This window comes from Ahaetulla prasina, chromosome 4 (genome assembly GCF_028640845.1).
Source record: "Ahaetulla prasina isolate Xishuangbanna chromosome 4, ASM2864084v1, whole genome shotgun sequence".
NCBI lineage: Eukaryota > Metazoa > Chordata > Lepidosauria > Squamata > Colubridae > Ahaetulla > Ahaetulla prasina.
In genome coordinates this window covers 36,904,142-36,928,397 of record NC_080542.1, presented here as the reverse complement: position 1 = coordinate 36,928,397, position 24,256 = coordinate 36,904,142, and the positions used below count along the sequence as shown (strand labels likewise).

The 24,256-nt window shown below is 40.4% G+C and overlaps 1 protein-coding gene across 6 annotated transcripts; it reads left to right on the top strand.

Annotated features, from left to right (window-relative positions):
• Window positions 1-7,100: 7,100 nt before the first annotated feature.
• ATP5MC1 (ATP synthase membrane subunit c locus 1) lies at window positions 7,101-19,977 on the top strand. Of its 6 annotated transcripts, none has more exons than XM_058183638.1 (6): window positions 7,101-7,183; window positions 7,634-7,793; window positions 8,767-8,815; window positions 14,011-14,088; window positions 15,228-15,403; window positions 19,788-19,977. In XM_058183638.1, exons 3-6 carry the CDS (start codon window positions 8,777-8,779, stop codon window positions 19,900-19,902), a joined length of 408 nt encoding a protein of 135 aa, XP_058039621.1. In that variant the 5' UTR covers window positions 7,101-7,183; window positions 7,634-7,793; window positions 8,767-8,776; the 3' UTR covers window positions 19,903-19,977. The 6 variants fall into 6 exon arrangements, with proteins under 6 accessions (XP_058039621.1, XP_058039620.1, XP_058039617.1 ...); XM_058183635.1 differs by having other exon boundaries at window positions 7,128-7,270; XM_058183639.1 differs by lacking the exon at window positions 7,101-7,183 and adding an exon at window positions 7,184-7,245.
• Window positions 19,978-24,256: the final 4,279 nt, after the last annotated feature.

Sequence of the window (24,256 nt, the reverse complement as noted above, 5' to 3'; positions counted from 1 at the left end):
GGGCGATCAAGACCCCACTCCGGGACGCCCATCCTGCTAATTGACTCTCTGGACTCTGGCCCAGTCACGTCTAAGGAGGTGGCTCGCATCATACCGGGACATTATTTTGAGGACTGTACTCGGTTGGGTACAAGAGGGTGGCCGCTGCGCGGGCGAGCGCTTTAAAGAATTTGTAAAAAACGTGGGGAACTTTCGGCTCAAGGGGGGTGCCTGCTATGGGGGGATAGAGTGGTGATCCCAGAGAAATTAAGGAAAAGGGTGTTGGATCTCCTGCACGAGGGTCACCCAGGGATCGTTAGGATGAAGGGTCTAGCGAGAAGCTATGTGTGGTGGCCCTTAATGGACTCCGAAATTGCTGAAAGGGTAGGGAAATGCCAGGCCTGCCAGGAGTCCAGACCTCTACCCCCAACGGCCCCGGTTCAGGAATGGGAAAGACCCCAAGGGCCCTGGTCAAGAATCCACATTGATTTTGCCGGCCCCTTCCACGGCCAAACCTTCCTGGTAGTAGTGATGCTACTCAAATGGCTGGAAATCATTCTCATGAGATCCATGACAGCCGAAGCCGTGATCTCAGTCCCACGGCACCTATTTGCAACCCACGGGTTGCCTGACATTGGTTTCCGAACGGCCCGCAATTCACGGCAACACAGTTTGAGGAATACTTGGCAGAAGAGGGCATCCGCCATGCCCTCTCGGCGCCTTTCCACCCTGCGACGAATGGCCTTGCAGAGCGTTCGTCCGAGCGAAAAGAGGCATTATCCAGACTCAAGCCAGGCGACTGGCAATCAAAATAGATATTTTCCTAGCCCAACACCGAACCCCTGTGCCACCACCGGCAGAAGCCCTGCCGAATTACTAATGGGCAAAAACTCAGGTGCCCACTAGACCGTTTAAATCCCAACTATACACCGGAGGGATACAAGGGGGGACTCGAAAAGACAAGAGGAATGGATATAGGCGACTGGGTATGGGCACTCAACTATGGTGGGGGCCCGACCTGGGTAACAAGAAAAATTCTAAACATAACAGGCCCCAAATCAAACGTGGTAGAGTTAACGGATGGCGAGTATGGGCGACATATAGATCAATTGAGAAGCGGTTGGCGGACAACCCGAGTCAGACGAAACAGGCCCTGACTATTCTATGTTTGAACCAACAGCTGACTCAGACCCGGGAAAATCGCAGGACTTAACTGAATTCCCGGAGGTCCAGCGACGCCCACAGGTTCCTGTAGAAAACAGCAGGGACAACTCGGAAAATAATCCAGGCCGGATGGCCTAGAGGAGGAGCCGAGAGGAGCAAACAGCCCCTCCGGCCAACTCAACCCGCTCCCAGAGACTGTACTGCGCAGGTCCGAAAGAGTCAGGAGACGCCCAGTCTATTTACGTGATTACGTTGAAAAGTAATATGTAAATAAATGTAAATATATAGGTAAAGTGTTTTCTGGGAGGGAAGGAGTGTAATGTATCTTTAAATATTTTGGCGGGAAACAAGCACGTTGCTGATTGGTTGAAGCCGCCGGTTAAACAGTATATAAGGAGAGGTTTTTCCCCAGCCTGGTTGCTGGGTTCACCCTATAGTAAAGAGCTGTTGTCACTACCCTGGTCTCCTGCCTCGTTATTGCCCGAATCTAACCAGCCTATGTAGCTACAAGGCCCTAGGCAGGGAAAAGGTGTTCCAAGGAGACAGAGCTCCATGGAACAGCTCTTAACAACCCCACATAATGATCAGGAAGACATTACATTTTGAAAATAACACTAGAAGCCAAACACACAGCCCTTCAGATGATGTTGGATCGTAATTTTCAGCTGCCATAGTGAGCATGAACTGTAAAGGATGCAGAGAAGTATACTTTGGTTCATCAACATCAGTGGACTCTAATTCCATAATTAATATGAAGAAAGGAATATAGCTGATACCAATCCCCTTTGGGATGCTGCTGTTCTCATGGCTCCTGTGCTTTTAATACTCATTAAAAGATGTATCGATATTGCACAGGGGAGTTAACTGTTGCAATTCTGTTATAAGCAACTTCTACAAATATCTCTTCCAGCAATTGCTGGGCTGGAAGGGATGCTTGTAGTGGTTAAAGTATTGAGCTATTATTGAGAAAGCCCATGTTTAAATTTTTTTCAGTCACTAAAACTCAAGCTTGGTTCAGACAACGTATTAAAACAAATTCTCAAACTCTGCCTTTGGGTCTCTTAATATAACACACGTATTAGCAGAAAACAACGACTAGGAAATACAATTATGCGGTATTGATTCACATGAGGAATAAGCAAAAGTAATTGGAGATCCTACACTAAATATAACAAAGATGGAAAACAAATAACCCATCTACTTAGTCATAAGTGAAATCAGATATGAAGATATTAGTCATATGCCATACTTGTAGTCAATTAATTGCACACATTCACAGCAACTATATAGATTTGCTATATTATAGATAGTATGCACTGCTACCTGGGGAATTCTGGGAATTGAAGTCTACGTGTCTTAAAGTTGCTGAGTTTGAGAAGTGGATCCAGGACTAAGTGCAGGATTGGACTAGATAACCTTCGTGATCACTTCAAACACAATTATTCTATGAATCTTTCAGATAACTCCATTTTAAAGAGAAGTGCAGGTTTGCTTTGCATTGAACAATTGCTCAATTTTGAGATTTAGTTTGAGATTTCCAATCATGTTCTACATTTATTTTTGAAAATGCATGTTTTTTTAAAAAACATGAAGTGCAGAATCCAGGAAGCAACATTACTGGAAATCTAATTTTCAAAAAGGTGTCAGAAAAGAGATCAGGAATTAACAAAAATATATCATTTCAGTTTAGTATTGAAAAATTGTTTAATCATACATTTGCATTTCAGTTTTAAACTGGAAAGGTATCATGCAATGAGTGATATTGTTGCCTGTTATTGTCAGTGTCAATTATATGAGTCTTCTAATGGGGTGAATGAAGAAATCTGATTGACATTGTTACTGCTTCCCTTGACCCCCAATTCTTAATTGTGTTTGGTGTTTGTAAATCTCTTCCATCAGTTTTGCAGTTTCTTCCCCCCCCACTTCAGTGTCAAACTCCTTCTCCCTTCCCCTCCTTCTAGTTCCCTTTGCAGAATGAGAGCCAAGTTAATGATAAGAACTTTGCACAACAACTATCTGTCCTTCAACCATGAACATGCTACCCTTAACACTAAACACAAACCATGCTTGACTTTGGGCCCATATCTTATTGAGAAAGGAGGGCAAAGCAACCTTCTTTCAGGCTATTCAGATATGGTTGCAAACCATGCTTGAACTTGTGGTCATATCTTATTGAGAAGAGAGGGCAAAACAACCTTCTCTCAGGCTATTCAGATATGGTTGCAAACTATTTTGCAGCATTCCATGTTGGCAGAAGCAAGAAAGATATCAGGGCAGTGACTTGCAAAGTAACTACAGATTCTCTTGACCTTGTGTAATCCCAGGAAGTGAGGCAGGGGTCTTACCAGCATCAGCTCTACCTTCTGTGAACTCAGTCCATGTTGGCTGGACTTCTTCAGGCAGTCCTACCACCACCAGGCTGAAGTGGCCCCCATATTGCTAGGGCAGAGGTAAAATGGGGGTGAGGTCAATAGTAGACAGTTTTTGGTTGAAGCTTTGGGAATTTTGAGAAGAGACCACAGAATTAGGTAGCGTATTCCAAGCATTAACAACTCTGTTACAGAAGTCATATTTTCTGCAATCAAGATTGAAGCGGTTAACATTAAGTTTAAATCTATTGTTTGCTCTTGTATTGTTGTGATTGACGCTGATGTAGTCTTCAACAGGAAGGACATTGCAATAGATGATTCTATGAGTTAAACACAGGTCCTGTCGAAGATGGCGGAGTTCTAAGTTTTCTAAACCCAAAATTTCAAGTCTGGTGGCATAAGGTATTTTGTTGTATTCAGAGGAGTAGAGAACTCTTCTTGTAAAATATTTCTGGACACGTTCAATTGTATTGATGTCTGAAATGTAATATGGGTTCCAGACAGGTGAGCTGTATTCAAGAATTGGTCTAGCAAATGTTTTATAAGCTCTGGTTAGTAGTGTAGTGTTTCTGGAGAAGAAGCTACGTAAGATTAGGTTTACAACTCTTAATATGCTCCCAGTTCGGACCGGATCGCCTGATCCAGTAGCAATGGCAGCGGGTGGTTCGGAGAACCAGTAGCAAAAATCACTGCCCCCTCCCCATGCCCAGCTGAGCCTTGCGATCATCAGAGGGTTTTTTTTTAATTATAAAAGCATTTTTTCTTCTGCCGAAAAAAATGCTTTTAAAAATAAAAAAAAAGCCTCTGATGATCGCGTGGCTCAGCTGGGATTGTCACAGTCTTTTAAAAGCATGGTCTCCCCATCTTTGCTACGCCAACTTACCTTTGAGGACAGATAGAATTTGTCCTTAGCTAAGCAATCATTTAGGAATCCACTACTTTTTAAAGTTCCAACTAATAATAATAATGAAAGTAGGATGCTCTTCGTTTCTCCTCATTAAACCTCCCATTAAAGAGAGAAGATAGTATGGAAGTAACAGGCAGCAGAGAAAAATGCTTAACTCATTTTTTGCATCAGTCTTCACACAAAAAGAAACTATAGCCCAATCTATCAAAAACTGTAACTATCAGACAGAGTAGAAATAAAAATTAAAATAAGCAAGAAAATGGTAAGAAAACACTTATTTGACCTTGATGTATTTATATCACTGGGACCTGATGAATTACATCCCAGAGTTCTGAAAGAGCTTGCTGAAGTTGTCTCATAACCATTGTATCATATCTTAAAAAAATCTTGGAGCACTGAGGAACTACCAGAGGATTGGAAAAGAGCTAATGTGGTTCCCATCTTCAAAAAAGGAGAGAAAAAACAGACCCAGGAAATTACAGACCAATCAGCCTATCATCAATACCTAGGATGATACTGAAAAAAATAATCAAAAAATAGATCTGCGAACATCTAGAAACAAATCAAGTTATAACTAATAGCCAATACAGGTTTGTTAAAAATAGAACATGCGAAACCAATCTTATTTCATTCTTTAACAAAGTGACTAAATTAGTAGATCAGCAAAATCCTGTGGACATAGTATATTTAGATTTCAGCAACACATTTGACAAAGTAAATCACAACCTACTTCTTCGTAAGCTAGAAAAATGTGGGATAGATAGCATCACCACCAGATGGATTTGTAACTGGCTGACAAACCATACTCAACAAGTAGTCCTTAATGGTACTACATCTACATGGAGAGAAGTAAGCAGTGGAGTACCACAAAGTTCTGTCATAGGCCCAGTACTCTTCAATATCTTCATAAATGACTTAGATGAGATAACAGAATCTGTCATCAAGTTTGCAGATGACAGTAAATTGGCAGGAATAGCCAACTCCTCAGAAGACAAACTCAAGATCCAAAAAGATCTTGATAGACTTGAACAATGCGCCCTATGCAATAAAATGAAATTTAATGTGGAGAAAAGCAAGGTTTTATACCTGGACAGGAAAAGCCAAAGGTTCAAGTACAGATTAGGTGAAACTTGGCTCCAAAGGAGCGTGCATAAGAGCACAAAAGTACCTACCGTTCCTGTCCTATTGTTTCCTTTCATTATAACAAATTAATATAGTTATTGCATACTTTTGCTCATATATAAGCTTATATGATATGTAGTTATTTTATGTTGATGCTTGTGTATATTGTTGTGACAAAATAAAAAAAACAACTGTAAAAGGGACCTTGGAGTCCTAGTGGACGATCATCTAAACATGAGTCAGCAGTGTGGAGCAGCAGCCAAAAAAGCTAATACAATCCTTGGTTGTATAAACAGAGGCATAGAATCAAAATCATGTGAAGCATTAGTACCGTTTTATTAAGCCTTAGTAAGGTCATGTCTGGAATACCGCATCCAGTTTTGATCACATTACAAAAAAGATGTTGAGACTTTGGAAAAAGTGCAAAGAAGATCAACTAAAATGATTAAAGGCCTGGAGACTAAAGCATATAAAGAACAGTTGGAGGATTTGGGTTTGGCTAGTCTAGAGAAAAGAAGGACTAGAGGGGACATGATAGCAATATTCCAGTATTTGAGAGGCTGCCACAAAAAGGAGAGGGTCAAAGCACAGAAGGCAGGACAAGAAACAATAGATGGAAACTTATCAAGGAGAAAAGCAACCTGGAAATGATGAGAAAATTCCTAACAGTGAGGAATTTTGGAGGAACATTGTTCCTCCAAAACATTGCTCCAGTGAGAAACAATGGACCACCTTGCCTTCAGAAGTTGTGGCCGCTTCATCACTGGAGGTTTTAAAGAAGAGACTGGACAGTCATTTGTATGAAATGGTATAGGATCTCCTGCTTGAGCAGGGGGCTGGATTAGAAGACCTCCAAGGTCCCTTCCAGCTCTATTCTGATTCGGGATGAAGGACTATTAGGTATACAAAACAATAAAAGTGAGAGAAAAACAAAACTGCAAGTTACAAATTCGCATTGTTTTTTAAAAATCTTAAAATCACACTCAACTATCCCTCAGATCTCCAAATTTTGCAGACTACAATTTTGCAGACTACAATCTATGGAGGTCCCATATAGGATGAACGTGCAAAGTACCAGATTAGGGAAGACAGGCCCTTGATAGAAAAGCAGCAGGCAAATCAAATCTAAGGTGAGAGTTTTAGGAATTTTTTTGATGAAATTCAAAATTTATGATAGCAATAAAGGTGTTTCGTATACGGAATTTCCCATGCATTACAAAACGTGGCTGGTCCATTTCCTGCACAAGAAGACTCCCCACGTTCTACATCAAGAAATAACCAGAACTCGTGACTCTTCTGTCTTTCTCTAGCTAGCATCATTTTATGAACCATCTCCGACAGCGTAAGGGAGGTAGCCAATGGGCGAACAAGGAGTCTTTCGGAACTACCCAATCCTCCCTGAGTGGGGGAACAAAAAAAAAAAGGAGCGCGCCCAAAACGCGAGTAGTGAAGATAGTTGTATCCCGTCAGCCCCTGGGCCGCGGCAGGGCAGCGTTTCTTGCGTCGCGTCAACCAATAGGAGCGGAGGACGCGGTGATACATTGGCAAGGTGAGCGAGGGCGGGCGGGGCTTGGTTTTCGCTGGTTGGAAGAGCCGCGATTTTGAGGGTTCAGTGGAATCTTTCTTTGCTCTAGTGTAGAAGGTGAGCAGCGTAGCGCTTCGGAGGGACGGCGCAAGCAGCAGTAGGTGCTGCCCCTGAAGGAGGTGGGGAGCTGTGCAGGAAGCCGGGGTGCTTATTATTATTATTATTATTATTATTATTATTATTATTATTATTATTATTATTATTATTATTATTATTATTATTATTATTTACATTTATATCCCGCCCTTCTCCGAAGACTCAGGGCGGCTTACATTGTGTAAGGCAATAGTCTCATCCTATTTGTATATTTATATACAAAGTCAACTTATTGCCCCCCCCAAATTTTGAGGGTACAGACCGCTAGAAAATAATGATTAATGATGTACAGATGGAACGAGGAAGTCAGATAGGACGAAGGCCCCCCGCCCCGCCCCGCCCCGTGGTATTTTCATTTTTTCCCCATAACAGCTTCTTATTTTTGACTAACCAAGAAAACATGGCTTAAAGTCTCTCAGGGCTTCTAGAAGTTGCGCAGCCTCTTCTCTGAACAAATTTCGGAGAACTACCAACCTGTGATTGTCGACGTTACTGTTATTGAGTTAGACTACAACCCGTCGTTTCAAGGTGTAATCCTGATGCCAACAAAGGAATAACTCCATTGAACACGGTGAAATTGGCTTCTGAATAAATACATATTTAACTGATGCTGGGGAGAACAAATAAATGGGGTGGCTCTGCTTTGATCCTCAAAAGCTGTTTATGTTGTGCTGTATCATTCTGAGAAACTGGCAAAACAGATAAAGAATTGGAGCTTAAATTGGAAAAGAGAAATGAATAAGTGCATCTATTTTTTTTTCCATTCCTAGGTTGGGTATGTAAAAGAAAAAGTACTGGGATGCTGTTAGTGATATATTCTAGCATCTGGAAAAGATTTGGTGAGGAAGCTCTTGCTTGAAGCAGGAACACTCAGAAAAGAGATTTTGTATGAGATAGCTGTAGTTGCTTGCACATTTGTAACTAAAGGAGTCCATATGTGCATTTTCTTTCCGTCGTGGTTTAATATTTTTCAATATCACTAACAGAATCTACAGCCTGTAAAAAAGAGACTGAAAAAAGTAATTTGCTGTTGAATATCATAGCCATATTAACTTATCTACTTTTCTGATAATTTTTCATTATCATGGTAATTATGTCAGAGTTAGTGTAACAGAATTAATACGTATCACATCTCTCCCTCCATAGGATTCATATTAACTGATAGATTTAATACTCCGCATTTAATGACTGCTCACATAAAGTAATTTTATGACCATTCCTTGCATTTGTTATCCTTGAAGGTTTGTAAAACAAAAGAAAGCCAAAGTATGATCATTAAGCACAGCGATGATTTCATTTAGCAACACTTTGCTCAACAACTGAGTTGCCAGTCTCAGTTGTGGTTGCTAAATCTACCATTTAATTTTTGAATTTATACTTTGTTAAAAAATATACTAGTAATGGGAAGCCAACAGATAAAAAAAATGTTCTTTATAATGGCAATATTTTGCCATACAGTGGTGGAAGTGTTTGTGCGTATCTTTTAACTCGGTTATTTGTTTTAAGCTATGTGTACCTCATTGTAGCTGTTTTCCTTCATTCAGGACAATCAGAATGCAGACTCCAGTAACTCTTATGGCTTCACCAGCTCTGGTATGGAATGTTTGCCTTATACCTGTCTTAATGGAAAAGTAATAAATAACTTCATTTTTCTTAATAACATAGATCAGCTGGATCAAATAATTTAACTCTCCTATTTTACAGAGAAAGCTAAGTGACTTTTTCTAAACCTCACAATGAATTTTGGCAGATTATTTGCCTAGTTAAATTAGTTTCTGAAGAATTTATTAAAATGGTCAAATAATTCTGTAAAAAATACAAACAAAACATCTCCCATTTTATTTGCTCATCTGCTAGGCAAGGTCTCTGTCATTTATTAGTAACGGATACATTTGGGCAAAATGGACCTTCCTGGAATAATCAGGCTCTGGACCATCCTGTTAATTCTCTATCCTAGAATCTGTTTTCCTTCAAAAAAGGCCAATCAGTGTGTTTCAAGGATAGTTTATGCATTTACAAAATGGTTAGCATAGTAATGGTTTCTGGTTCCAGACAAGTTTGGAAGCAGCCTGTATTCTTTCTCTTCTTGAACAGCGCATTTCCACAAATGCACAAATTATTCCTGGAATTCTTAGATTAGAAATACAAGGAAAAGAACAATTTGTTCTGGAGCCACATTGTTTCAAAATGGACAATTTTCCACATATCCCATGACTGTTAATTTATCCAGGTAGAGGAAAAAAAATGTTGCGCTAGCAGGAGACTCTATGGTGAGGGAACTGGACTTCCGGTCAGCAGAGGAAAAAGGACGCCACGCTAGGAATAGACTCTATGGTAGGGGAACTGACTTCCAGATAGCAGAGGAAAAAGGACAGTGTGCTAGGAGGAGACTGTATGGTGGGGGAACCGGACTTCGGGTCAGCAGAGGAAAAAGGGCGCCGTGCTAAGAGGAGACTATGATGGGGGAACCGGACTTCTAGTTGGCTCCAGAATTGAATGTGGGCTTCCGGTTAGAACCTTTGTGGCTCTTTGAGTGTTTAAGGTTGCCAACCCCTGGTGTAGCATCATTTGAAAGTCTATATATTGTGCATCCCTGTTTTAGTATCATAAAAATATTTATTAACTGTTGCCTGGATGAAGGTAGACAAAATAATTTATCATCTAAGTGTTGTAGATTCAACCATTTCATTGTGTAAAACTCTTGGCAATTTTATAGATAAGTACTTTCCATATTAACTTCTTAAGCACAGCTTCTTTCAGTTATTGGATGTTCATCTTTGTATCACTTTAGAAGATATCAAACCAGCATGTTCTTAGCTTGCCCCTTCTTCTTGTCCCACTAACCATTCTTAGCATCATTGACTTCTCCCATAATTTGCACTTGTGACATATCAAAGTAAATCAGATGTAGTCTTACGATTTGGCTTCTAGAGATCTGTATAGTTTGATTCAATACCTTTTTGTTTTAAGTGGTTTTTCATGATATACACAATAATTTATACCAGCACCATCATTCAAAGGCATCAATTCTCCGATCATTTGTTCTCATGTGTCCATACCCATACATCATTGTAGGGAAGATTATTGCTCTAACTAGCCTACTTTTTGTATATTTATATTAGGATCAATATCAATTATATCTGCTCTTCCAGATCTTATCTTATCTCAATGTTAACCATTGCAGTATGACCTAAGGTTATCCTATATTTCATTTCAGGAGAACTGTCATTGTGAACAATTTTTGATCCAAGAAAGATAAATTCTTGAATTAATTCAGTTTCCTCCTTTTTGATTTAACTTATGTCTATCTGCAGCTGTTATCATTATCTGTTTTCATGATTTTAAGAATCAGTCCTATTTTTCACTTTGGTTCTTGATTTTTCATATCATTTTTTAAGGCCTCCTTATTTTCAATTTTGTATCATTTGCTTACCTCAAATTATTTATGATTCTCCCTCCAGTCTTCACTCCAATATCTAGTAGTTCCAGATCTAATGCATGATCACTTCAGCATATAGATTGAACAAAAATGGTATAAAATACATCACTGCCTAACTTCCTTATTAATCCTGAACTAATTTGTGTCACTACTGCACAGAATAAAAGTGTTCTCACTATTGCCTCCTGATTAGTGTATGGTGATCTTATAAATCTGATTAGGTGGGTTGGAACACCAAAATTATGCAAAGCCGGGCATAGCTTATTGTGTTCTATATAGTCAAAAGCTTTTCTGTAATCAATAAAACACTTATATAGATTCTTTTGATATTCACATGCCTTTTCTATAATCCATATTGGAATATACCAATATACAATATTATTGGTAATAATATTGGTAATAGGATCTTGAGTGCCATACCCCTTTCTAAAGCCAGCTTGTACATCAGATAATTCTTGATCTATGATGTTCTGTGGCCTCTATCTAATAATCTTTAACAGAGACTTGCTTGCATGAGAAATCAGTGCAATCGTGCCATAGTTGGAGCAGTCTGACATTTCCTTTCTTTACTAATGAGATAAAAACAGATCTTTTCCAGTCCTGAGGCCACTGACATGTAATCCATATAGAATAGAATAGAATAGAATAGAATAGAATAGAATAGAATAGAATAGAATAGAATAGAATAGAATAGAATATAATAGAATTTTTTATTGGCCAAGTGTGATTGGACACACAAGGAATTTGTCTTGGTGCATATGCTCTCAGTGTACATAAAAGAAAAGATACGTTCATCAGGGTACAACATTTACAACACAATTGATGATCAATATATCAATATAAATCATAAGGATTGCCAGCAACAAGTTATAGTCATACAGTCATAAGTGGAAAGAGATTGGCGATGGGAACTATGAAACGATTAATAGTAGTGCAGATTCAGTAACTAGTCTGACAGTGTTGAGGGAATTATTTGTTTACCAGAGTGATGGCCTTCGGGAAAAAACTGTTCTTGTGTCTAGTTGTTCTGGTGTGCAGTGCTCTATAGCGTCGTTTTGAGGGTAGGAGTTGAAACAGTTTATGTCCAGGATGCGAGGGATCTGCAAATATTTTCATGGCCCTCTTCTTGATTCGTGCAGTATATATGTCTTCACATAAGGCAGAGATGTAATTATGCAGGTATTCCATCAATACCTGGGGCTTTCCAGTTTGGCAATTTTTCCATGGCCCATTCTACAATTATTTTCAAGATGTGTGGTTCTTCATTAATTGAGCTTTCATCATTGTCATCTTGATAGTAAATCAAATTGCTATATTCTGTATATTCTTTCCATCTGTTCTTGATCTTCTACTAGTCACTTATACATACCCATTGTGGTCTTTAATAGTTCCTTGCCATGCTGAAAAGCTGGATCTATGGCAAACCTAGCCTCTTCCAGATATTGGCATTGCTTCTCTCACTGCCTATTTTGTCTTTCCAGATTTCATGTTGGAAAATTGCATTCAGCTTTTTAACTTCGCCCTTATCTTTGGTTTAGGTCAGCTGCTCTTCACTGGCCTATTCAGCTATTTTAGTGGTATCATCGGATAGCCACTTGGCGTGATACATAGAATCCAGCAATGTCAATGATTTTACTTGGTTCTCTCGCTACTGTTCATTTGGATCTTTCTAGATTCAGTGGTTCAAACCGGTTCTTAATTTGTATGGCATACATAGGTGAGATGTTGTTCACACTGAATTTTTTAATGAATTAGTTCAATACTATCATGAAAATTACATTTCTTCTGCCTTTTTTTACTCTGAGCTTCAGTTTAGCCACTAATTAGCTGATGATCTGAGCTACAATTAGCACCAGGAAGTATCTTACGCAGTGGTGGGATTCAAATTTTTCCACTACTGGTTCTGTGGGCATGGCCTGGTGGGCAAGGGGTAATGGGACTGAGTGGGCGCAGCCAATTCGACATCACTCAGGACAAGGTGGGACGGCACCACCGCACCAAGCCACACCCACAGAACTGACAGAAAAGTTCAGCCAAGTCTTCTAGCGTTCAACCTGGCTTCTTCTCACCTCCTTCTCATGTTTGCTCTGTGTGTATGAGGCCAAGAAGGAAGAGAGAAGCAGCCACGTTGAATGTTGCAGCAGAAAGAAGCCAAACTTTTCTGCCTCCCTTCACAGTGGAGCTGCTCAGAAGGCAGCTCCTTCAGCCTGTCCCTCCAGTGCAGCAAGCCATTCTCCTGGCCACGTCCGGCCATGGGCAGCACTGGCAGGCAATGGAATGGGCGTGCATGGCTGGCACGAACAGAACAGCAACGGCGGTGACGGTCCCGGGACTTCTCATGGGACTTGTCCCATGACTCGCTGCCATGTTCTTTGCGCTGGCTGTGCATGCGCACCCCATTGCCTGCCAGTGCCTCTCATGGCTGGACCCAGCCAGGAGGACGGCCTGCTGTGCCAGAGGGATGATGTTGCAGCAGAGCTGCTTGGAAGGCAGCCAAAAATGACCGGAGGCTTCCTGCAAAAGGTGGGCGAGCCTCGCCCTGTTCCCCCACTACCACCAAGGTGACCGAAACAGAATGTAAGTGAGCGAGGCAGAGAATGGGCAACAAGCAGGTGGCAGCTCCAGGGCAAGGCTGGAGCCAGGGAATGGCGTGTTACATGGCTGAGGTGAGCGGCAGTTCTAGGGCAAGGCTGGAGCCGGGGAATGGTATGTTCCCTGAGGTGGGTGGCAAGTGGGCAGAGGCTTGGGCCTCATAGAATGACGCGTCCCTGGTTCCCAGCCCCCCGACCCAAGGCGAAGGGCAAGCGGGTGGCAGGCTTACCTTTGGTGAGCTGAGCAGAGCAAGCGTGGCGCGGAGGCAACTGGTGAGGCGATTAGCTATGCCGCATGGCAAAGGCAACATATATAGGGCTGGGGTGGGCGGGGCAAGCAGGTGGGCAGGACAAGTGGCGAGTGTGGGGTGGGGCCAACCAGAGGTGGTATTTACCAGTTTGGCGAACCAATTCAAATTGCAGCTACTGGTTCACCCGAATCAGTCTGAACCAGCTGAATACCACCTCTGGTCTTAACAGAATGCAACCAAACCTTTCCAGCATTGTTGGCGTAAGATGAAGTCTATCTGATTTGTCCATTTGGTGCTGTCCATGTGTATAAATGTCACTTGTGTTGAATAATATAAAAAAGATTCTTTTTTGGTATTTGCTTGAAAACATATTGAAGGTCACTAAAAAAAAATTCAGTGTAAGGAATTTTAAATAGATTTGGATTAGTTTAGGTTTGAATAGCTAGCTTAGACTATTGCATAGATTTGTATGTAGTTGGATATAAACTGAAATGTTTTTCTCTCTAGCTCCGCTGCTGTTCTCGAATTCTAACTAGGCCAGCTTCCCTATCTTTACTGAGCAGGCCTGAGACTCAAACTGTGCAGGTAAATATAAACAGTTATTATTATACATTATATTCTGAAAGTACAGAAGTTGGCTATTTGGCCCTTGGATCTATAGGATATTACTGGCCTGTTACAATATTTTACAAATTGGGAACATAAGAAGAATTTTATATAGTCTTATGCACATTAGTGTTGGTCTCCCCAAAAGAGAGGCAATGTCACTATAGGAAACTATTCTTTCTAAATGATCAAGGATGTTTAATGTTACTTAAGTAGTACCAGAAAGAATTCTTTTGTAATGGTTCATAAACCACAAGCATAGGTGAACACAAACATGGGAAAGAAGATAGTGTCCATCCTGATATTATTATTTTCCCCCTAGTCTAATTGCAATCTTCCCAATTGATGTTTCTTTACCTTTCATCATCAGTGTAAAAATTACTTTGAGTTAGATGGTTCATGAATTTCAACTTCCAAGGACCATTTAAATAAATATTCATTCATTCACTTATTCATTCATTCATTCATTCATTCATTCAATGTTAATGCTACCTGATACCAACTGACTATATTTCTATTATTCTTGTTCAGTTGTTTTCTGGAGTTTCCTCTTAATCATAAAAGATCACACAATTAGGATGTCTTATATGGCCAAAATTTCAAGTGTATCTATCCAGTACTGAGGTTTTCAGAATCTGCATAGTTGTAGTTTAATGGTAGCTGTCATCTTTAAATAGGCACAGATGAGGTTTGGATTTTCTAAGATTTCTTATAGGGAGGTTTGAGTCATGAAAATTTAACCTTTGTTTTTGTTCTGTAAAAACTCCCATGTGATTTTCTATGTTTTATTATTATGGACCTCCAGTACTTAGAAACTATAAAAAGCCTTTAGCCCTCTAGATACTGTTGAATAACAGTCTCTATCACTATCAATTGTGCTAGCTGGGGCTGATGGGAATTAGAGGTCAACACTATCATGAAAATTACATTTCTTCTACCTTTGGCTAAAAGTTTGGCAAGACATTAACCTTACTGTTGTTTCTTTACTCTCACATCTGTCCTTGATATATCCTAATACATTACCAGCTAACTGCTGAATTACAAATTTTTGTGCAAGAAAACCATGGAACTTTCAGATGTTTGGGTCAAACTGTACTAATTATTTGCTCATTTCACAGCCTTTTGGCTTTTCCATTCATCAGCTGGCTCATCGGGAAATCCAAACCAGCGCTGTCTCCCGTGATATTGATACAGCTGCTAAATTCATTGGTGCTGGTGCTGCTACGGTGGGAGTAGCTGGTTCAGGAGCTGGGATTGGAACAGTGTTTGGCAGCTTAATCATTGGTTATGCCAGGTAAACTAAAATGCAAGAACTATTTCTATGTAGTTATAATCTATTTTATGACCTTTTTCCACAAATAAATCCATCTTCTAAGAAGTAAATTTTCACAGTGAAAGTTGAGAAATATGAAACTTTAGTTAGGGAAGTCTGTAGACGTAGATTTAGAATAATTTTATTGTCACTTTGAATGTACGCTAATCAGCATATATTAAAATGAAATTTCATTGCATATAGCTCTCAAAGAGTCTTCACCTATAATATGCACCACATAAACATGACTAAATAAATAAATACAAAATTATGCACATACCCACATATATGACATGGAAAACAACACAGTCTTGTTCAGATGTATACATGTAAATGGCGAGAGAAACGAATCATGTGAGTTTCCCAGACGGATGTCATAGAGAACAAAGCTGTTACAGAATCTAGAAATCCTGCTAGAAATACTTCAAAACTTCTCCCAGAGGGGAGCAACAGAAACAGATTGCGAAGTGGGTGTGTGGGGTCTCTGACAATGCTTTGACCTCTAAGCACATAGTGCTTAAAAGCAGTATCATAAATAATGGGAAGTGAGCTTCCTATAATCTCAGCTGTCCTTACCACTCTCTGAATGGACTTTCCCTCTGAGGCACTGCTGCCACCAAACCAAACAGTGAAGCAGTTTGTTAAAACTCTCTAAATCGTGCCTCTGTAAAAAGTGGCCAGTATAGAAGGAGAAAGATGTGCTCTCCCCATCTGACGAAGAAAATGCAGATGCTGGTTTGCCTACTTCACTAAGGATAACTTACGGAGAGACCAGTTCAGATTGTTAGTTATCTGCACCTCCAGATACATAATATTGTTGACCACCTCTATAGCTGCATCCTTGATACTGAGTGGAGTATGACCATGCCAGCTCTTTCTAAAATCTGCAATCTTTGTTTTATTAACATTTAGAACCAGGATACTTTTATGGCACCGTTCCACCAGTCTTCCCTATATGCATCTTCATTGTCGTTCCGTAGCTGCTTCTCCAGAAACATTACACAACTAACCAGAGCATATAAAACATTTGCTAGACCAATTCTTGAATACAGCTCGCCTGTCTGGAACCCATATTACATTTCAGACATCAATACAATTGAACGTGTCCAGAAATATTTTACAAGAAGAGTTCTCCACTCCTCTGAATACAACAAAATACCTTATGCCACCAGACTTGAAATCCTGGGTTTAGAAAACTTAGAATTCCGCTGCCTTCGACATGACCTGAGTTTAATTCATAGAATCATCTATTACAATGTCCTTCCTACTGAAGACTACTTCAGCTTCAATTGCAACAATACACAAGCAAACAATAGATTTAAGCTTAATTCTAACCGCTCCAATCTTGATTGCAGAAAATATGACTTCAGTAACTTTTCCACACCGGGCCACCCCAACGAAGCTGTCGAAGTGCTGTCCCGGTGTCTGGAGGCCGTACGGGTCTGGATGGGGAGAAACAGGCTCAAGCTCAATCCCTCCAAGACAGAGTGGCTGTGGATGCCGGCACCCCGGTACAGTCAGCTGCAGCCACGGCTGACTGTTGGGGGCGAGTCACTGGCCCCAACGGAAGAGGTGCGCAACTTGGGTGTTCTCCTGGATGGACGGCTGTCTTTTGAAGACCATTTGACGGCCGTCTCCAGGAGAACTTTTTACCAGGTTCGCCTGGTTCGCCAGTTGCGCCCCTTCCTAGACCGGGATGCCCTATGCACAGTCACTCATGCTCTCGTGACATCTTGCCTGGATTACTGCAATGCTCTCTACATGGGGCTTCCTTGAGGAGCACCCGGAGGCTCCAGTTAGTCCAGAATGCGGCTGCGCGGGTCATAGAGGGAGCCCCTCGTGGCTCCCATGTGACACCACTCCTGCGCAGACTGCACTGGCTACCTGTGGCCTTCCGGGTGCGCTTCAAGGTTTTGGTAACCATCTTCAAAGCGCTCCATGGCTTAGGGCCGGGTTACTTACGGGACCGTCTGCTGCCACCGGCTGCCTCCCACCGACCCGTGCGCTCTCACAGGGAGGGACTCCTTGGGGTGCCGTCCGCCAGGCACTACCGACTGGTGACACCCAGGGGAAGGGCCTTCTCTGTAGGGACTCCCACCCTCTGGATTGAATTTCCCCCGGGACTCCGTCAACTTCCCAACCTTCGAACTTTTCACCGCGAGCTTAAGACACATCTATTTATTTGCGCAGGACTGGGATAGGATTTTAATTTTAATTTAGTTTTTAATGGAGTTTTATTATTTTAATTATAAATTTTAATTCGGCCTTATTCAATAAGTTTTTTAATTAGTGTTTTATCTTGTATTTATATTTGTGTATTTATGTTTTTAATAGGCTGTAAACCGCCCTGAGTCCCTTGGGAGATAGGGCGGTATAAAAATGTGATTAAATAATAATAATAATAATAGTAGTAGTAGTAGTAGTAGTAGTAGTAGTAGTAGTAATAATAATAATAATAATAATAATAATAATAATAATAATAATAATAATATTGGTTGTAAACCGCCCTGAGTCCTTCGAGAGAAGGGCAGTATAGAAATTTAATAAATGAAATGAAATGAAATGTAGGGGAAAGGCATGAAACCATATAGTCCTTTACCAATCTCTCAAAACACTTCATCATAATGGAAGTGAGTGCAACTGGATGGCAATCATTAAGGCATGCAATGGTAGTTTTTCAGAAGAGATTAGCGAGTTCCAAATAGAATTTTGTTATCAAATGTCTTGTTGTGGAGATATACAGATATCATTCCAGATCCACTGTTTATGTCAAATCAATCTTTTTGAAATCAGTAACAAAGTTAAATTTTATAAGCACAGATAATTATGTATTGTGTTAAGATACTTGCTGGATAGCAGGAACTGTGCATACTATTTGGTAGTAAATCCTGAAATTTGGAAGTGAATTAATTAGGGCTGTGTAAGGTTCCCTGTAAAGTTGAGAATAAAAGAGGACATGCTTAATGGATTCCACTTATCCTGACTCATACGGATATAATGATGGGGATATATTTTTGTATACCTTCCAGTAATTCTGAAAGGAATTGCAGAAGAGTAGACTTCTTAGACTCAAACCATCAACTTGCAGGAGAGATGCAGCTAATGCTATGATGTATCCCAGCAGTCGCCAATCTCTGTAGCTTGGTGGTCTGGCTGGGGGGTGGGTGGGAGAGGGGAACCAGGCCACGCGAATGATGGGCAGTGTGCACACATGCGCGCACAGCTTGACTTGTGCAAGTCGAGCTGCATGTGCATGTATGCCGGCCCATGGCTTGGTTCTGAATAGGCCATGGCCCGCTAGTGGGCTGCGGCCTGGGGCTTGGGAACCCCTGATGTATCCATTGATTAGGAGAATCATAAATAGTTCCAAAGCATGCAAAGCATACTTGTCTTAAATGCATGCTTTTACCATCTGGGGCATTATCTCCTTTTTCACAAAACAATTATATTTCTGTTCTATTGTCATTTTTCCCCTTCTGTACAGTATATAGATACATCTGTTCATAAACCTTTGAATCAAAAAGCATGTCTTATTTTTGGAAAACTTTACCTAAGACCAAAATTGACCCTGAATTTTCCATTGCTAAGCAATGATTGTTAAATTAATTTTGACCCATTTTACATCCTTTCTTGCCACAGTTGTTAAGTGAATCAGTGCAGTTGTTAAGTTAGTAACAAGGTTGTTAAGTGCATCTAGCTTCTCCATTGGCTTTGCTTGTGAGAAGGTCACAAAAGGTGATCACATGACTCTGGGACACTGCAATCTTCACAAATATATGCCAATTGCCAAGCGTCCAAATTTTGATCACATGACCACAGAGAGGCTGCAACGGTTGTGTGAAAAATTGTCATAAGTCTTTTTTTTTTTCAGTGCCATTATAATTTTGATTTTGATTTAATTTTGATCAGGCACTAATAAATGGTTGTAAATTGAAGATTTACCTGTAAAGCATTTTGCATTTAGGAACATCTTTTATTGAGTTTTAAACTAATGAGAATACTGAGATCGTATTCAGCGCTTTTGGTTTAAATGATCCTTCTTTTGAGAAAAACAATTCTAGCTTCCTGAATCTCTCCTTCCATTCATTCTAGGGACAAAGACACAAGAAGCAAAGCTAAAATATATCATCCACTGCTGACAAAACAGAAGCAGTTTCCATGGATATATATAGCCTTTATTTACATAGGAGCAGAACTATGCAAACTTTCCTAAGATTTTAAATAAATTAGAGTCAAGTACCTATGATCTATGCTGTTTAACACTTATCAGTGTCCATAATGGTTTGGTAAACATTACGTAGTATTTTATTCTGGAGAATTCAATAGGAATTTATGTCACAGGCTTTTCTTTTGTTTCTATCTACAGGAATCCATCCCTCAAGCAGCAATTGTTTTCTTATGCTATCCTAGGTTTTGCCCTTTCGGAAGCCATGGGGCTCTTCTGTTTGATGGTGGCATTCCTGATTCTGTTTGCCATGTAAAAAGCCTCTGCTGTTCTCTCATTTAAGCCTGCTGTTAGAGATATAAACAAACTTTAAATAAATATAATTCAAGTTTTTTTTTGTTTTTGTCATTCATTATCCTTTATGCTTCACATAGAAATAGGGAAACAGAAAACTGACGATAGAAAATGACCCGAAGGCTCATCGAGTCTGCCCTTTTGATGGTTTTAATTTTATTTTTAAATTTTTTGTCAGATGATGGACATGTGTTTATCCCAAGTATGTTTAAACTCAGTTATTGATGATTGACCCACTATCTGCACTGGAAGTTGGTTCCAAGTTTCCACTATGCTCAAATTAAAATAGAAATAAAATACTTCCCACTAAAATAATGTACTGTACTTTCATCCTATTTTTTCTTTACCTCATTGATTACTGTTCTGCCAATTTATGGGATATTTCAATCATCTAACAAAATGGATTTTAGTCCACAAAACTCATAATAAAAGCGAGTCAATATACCAGTGTCGGTGAACCTTTGGCGTTCTTGTGTGCTAGCAGTGGCACGCGAAACCATCCCATGGCAAATGTGCGGCCTCGCCGGCTCCTCTTCCATGTTCCTGTGCCTAAATGTGTGCCGGTCAGCTGGCCGTCGCAGGGGTGGCGGACCCCAGAAGAGCAGCAGTCCATCGCGAATGCGCAAGCCAGCACCCAAACACCTGACGAACAGCTGGCCTTCGCCCATGCACACAATGACAACCCGGAAGGTCGGGTGCCGGCCTGCACATGCGTGATGGACTGCCGGTCTTCCGGGGTCTGCTGCCCCTGCAAGCGCAACGTCCAGCTGACCAGTGTGCATTTAGGCACAAGAACACGAAAGAGAAGCTGGCGAGGCCGCGCATTCGCCGCAGGATGGTTTCGCGTGCTGCTTCCGGCAAACGTGGCATAGATTCGCCAACACTGCTATATACAGTATATCAGAAGTGAGTACACCCCTTCACATTTTGTAAATGTTTAAGTATACAAAAACTTCATATGACAATACTTCATGTGACAACACTGAAGAAATGACACTTGACTATAATGTAGAATAGTGAGTATACTGTTTGTATAACAGAGTAAATGTCCTGTCCTTTCAAAATAATGCAACACACATCCATTAATGTCTAAACTGGTGGCAACAAAAGTGAGTACACCCCTAAGTGATAACTTTGGGTCCAAATGGGCCCAAAGTGTCAATGTTTTCTGTAATATTATTTTCCAGGACTGCCTTAACCCTCTTGAGCATAGAGTTCACCAGAGCTTCACAGGTTGCCACTGGAAATCCTCTTCCACTCCTCTATAATGACGTCATGGAGCCGGTGGATATTAGAGACTTTGCGCATCTCCACCCTCCATTTCAGGATGCCCCACAGATGCTTAATAAGATTTAGGTCTGGAGACATGCTTGGCCAATCCATCACCTTTACTCTCAGCTTTAGCAAGGCAGTGGTTGTTTTGGGAAATTCAAAATTTTTCCTTACCAGTTTTGTGGGCATGGTTTGGTGAGCATGGCTTGGTGGTGGGCATGTGACCAGGTGGGTTTGGCCAACTTGACATCACTCACATCACTCACTGTTCTAGCCAGGAGATGTGATGGATTGAGTAAAATGTGGTGAAACTCACTTAACAATGATTTTGCTTAGCAGCCAAAATTTTGGGCTCAATTGTTATCATAAGTCAAGGACTATCCCTGCCTTCCTCTTCCTCTTTCTCTTTCTTGTCTCTCCTCTCTCTCTCTCTCTCTCCCTTCCTCTTTCTTTTTCTTTCCCTTTCCCTTTCTTTTTCTCTCTCTCTTTTTCTTTCTTTCTCTTTCTTTTTCTTGTCTCTCTTCTCTCTCTTTCTTGTTTCTCCCTCTTTTTTTCCTTTTCTTTCTACTCACTCTCTCCTTCCTTTCTTTCTCTTCCTCTTTCTTTCTTGTCTCTCTGTTTCTTTTTTCTCCCTCTCTCCCTTTCTTTCTTTCCTGTTTCTCTCCCTTCCTTCCTTCCTTTTTCTCTTTTTCTGTTAAAGCACCGTATGGTCTTGGCCACCATGCTGCAGCTCAGTTTCAGGGTCTTGGCAATCTTCTTATAGCCTAGGCCCTAGGCCATCTTTATGTAAAGCAACAATTCCTTCTTTTCAGATCCTCAGAGAGTTCATTGCCATGAGGTGCCATGTTGAACTTCCAATGACCAGTATGAGAGAGAGAGCCAATAACACACAATTTAACACACCTGCTCCCCCTTCACACCTGAGACCTTGTACCACTAACGAGTCACATGACACCAGGGAGGGGAAATGGCTACTTGGGCCCATTTGGACATTATCACTTAGGGGTATACTCACTTTTGTTGCCAGCAGTTTAGACATTAACGGCTGTGTGTTGCGTTATTTTGAGAGGATAGCACACATACACTGTTATACAAGCTGTATACTATTTTACATTGTAGCCAAGTGTCATTTCTTCAGTGTTGTCACATGAAAAGATATAGTTAAATATTTACAAACTGTGAGGGGGTGTACTGGCTTCTGTGATATACTGTAATATTGGTATTCAAAAGTATGCAATGAGATTTGCAACTAAATGTTGCCACATAGTTTTGCCTTAAATTGAGAAATTGCCAGTCAGCATTCACAAACTATCATCTGATACCTATTTTTGATCCACTTCTCTTCTAGAGGAGTTGATTGTTTCTTGTAACCAATACATTTAATTTAAATAAAGTTTATGAAAATTAAAGACATACAGAATTTGTTTCTTTTCCATCTGATGTTTTGCTTTTTGATTCTTCTGGGGCAAAAGCTTGAGCTTCAACCAAAACATACATACATACATACATACATACATACATACATACATACATACATACATACATATATATAAAAGCAAGAGGGCATACAATTTATACATTTGTTTTGCATTATGTTTGCAAATCTTAAAAATGAGTACATTAACATTCCTGTTGTATTCAGCAACTGTTTTGATTCGATTTTGGGATGTATAAAACAGCTCACTATTAAATGGTATAATTAGGGTGATATTGCAGAAAGATTTATTTTCTTAGGATTATTCTCAGTTTGACAAAGGACAGGACTCTGACCTCGACTTTTCTACAAGTGTCTTGTTATGAGGAATGGAGACCAATTAACTCTGGGTAAAACGGACTTGATGTTTTTGCGGAGTTTTTAAAACGGACTTGATGTTTTCGCGGAGGCATAAAAACGGTGCTGCTGAAGCAGATACACTTAGCTGGCCGCTCTTACAGGTAGTCTAGGGAACGGAATCTACCTCCAGAAAGGTTCGAGGGCGGAGCTTATGCCTGCTTGCGTCTGAGCAAACTCTACGTAAGAAGCGGAAGGGTAGTGTCTACGACCGTAAAAGGGAATTTTTGAAAGAATTACTTAAGGCAGGTGGGAATTCGTTGCTTTGAGTTTCGTTGGATTAACTATTGATAAAGAGTTTCTTTGAAAAGATATTCTGTTAGGTTTTTAGTGCCCCGTTCCAAGAAAAAAAGGTATAATTTTGTAGCTATTTAGGAGGTTCCGGGGCAATATTCTAGCATGGTTTGCAGAAAGGAAAAAATGCAAAGAGCTGTTTTTTTCCTAGAAATTTGATTCCCGAAGCAATAAAGTCCTCCATATGCAGATCAAGACAGTGGAAATTGAAGCTGACACCGAATAAGTAGTAAGAATAATCATGTGGGAAATTTCACTTTGCCACGAGCTGTATGTTCAGAGATCTGCAAAAGGAATTAAATAAATGGTTTTATTTCCCCCTCATAATGGTCTGTAGAGATTCTCAGTCATTCAGGTCATGGTTGTCCCAAAGGTGCTTTTTCAGGAGGCAACTGGACTTCCTTGTTTTTTCTTTGAAGACATTTCGCTTCTCATCCAAAAAGCTTTTTCAGCTCTGACAGGATAGTGTGGAATGGAAGGATTTATATTCCTTGCAGACAGCTTTCTTGGATGAGAAGCGAAACATCTTCAAAGAAAATCCAGTTGCCCCCTGAAAAAGCACCTTCGGGAGTCCACTCATAATCTTTTTAAAATGGCATGCACTTAAAAAAAAATAAATCTCACGCTGCTTTGCCAATCAAGTGAATAATTCAGCGATGAAACGCTTTATCCATTTAATTTCTACCTGGCATCTTATTTTTAAAAATACAATTGAAAACTCCGGGCGGTAGTTCTACGAAAATAACCATCATAAAATCAAAACGAACGTTGCCTGGGAGGCGATGACTAGTTGTTATGATGCTTTTAGAGGCATTAGAGATTTGTCGAAGCGTCAACACAGAAGTTTTTTTAAAAAAAAATAAATCCCAGTTTTGCTACCCGAACTTCTCTGGATAAAGTTAAGGAGGGTCAGATCTGC

Excerpts from the sequence above, each read along its gene's own strand:
- ATP5MC1 (XM_058183638.1), top strand. The coding sequence starts at position 8,777 with ATGCAGACTCCAGTAACTCTTATGGCTTCACCAGCTCTG. Across the intron at positions 8,816-14,010 it reads TTATGGCTTCACCAGCTCTG|CTCCGCTGCTGTTCTCGAAT; the intron begins GTATGGAATGTT and ends TTTTCTCTCTAG. Across the intron at positions 14,089-15,227 it reads CTGAGACTCAAACTGTGCAG|CCTTTTGGCTTTTCCATTCA; the intron begins GTAAATATAAAC and ends CTCATTTCACAG.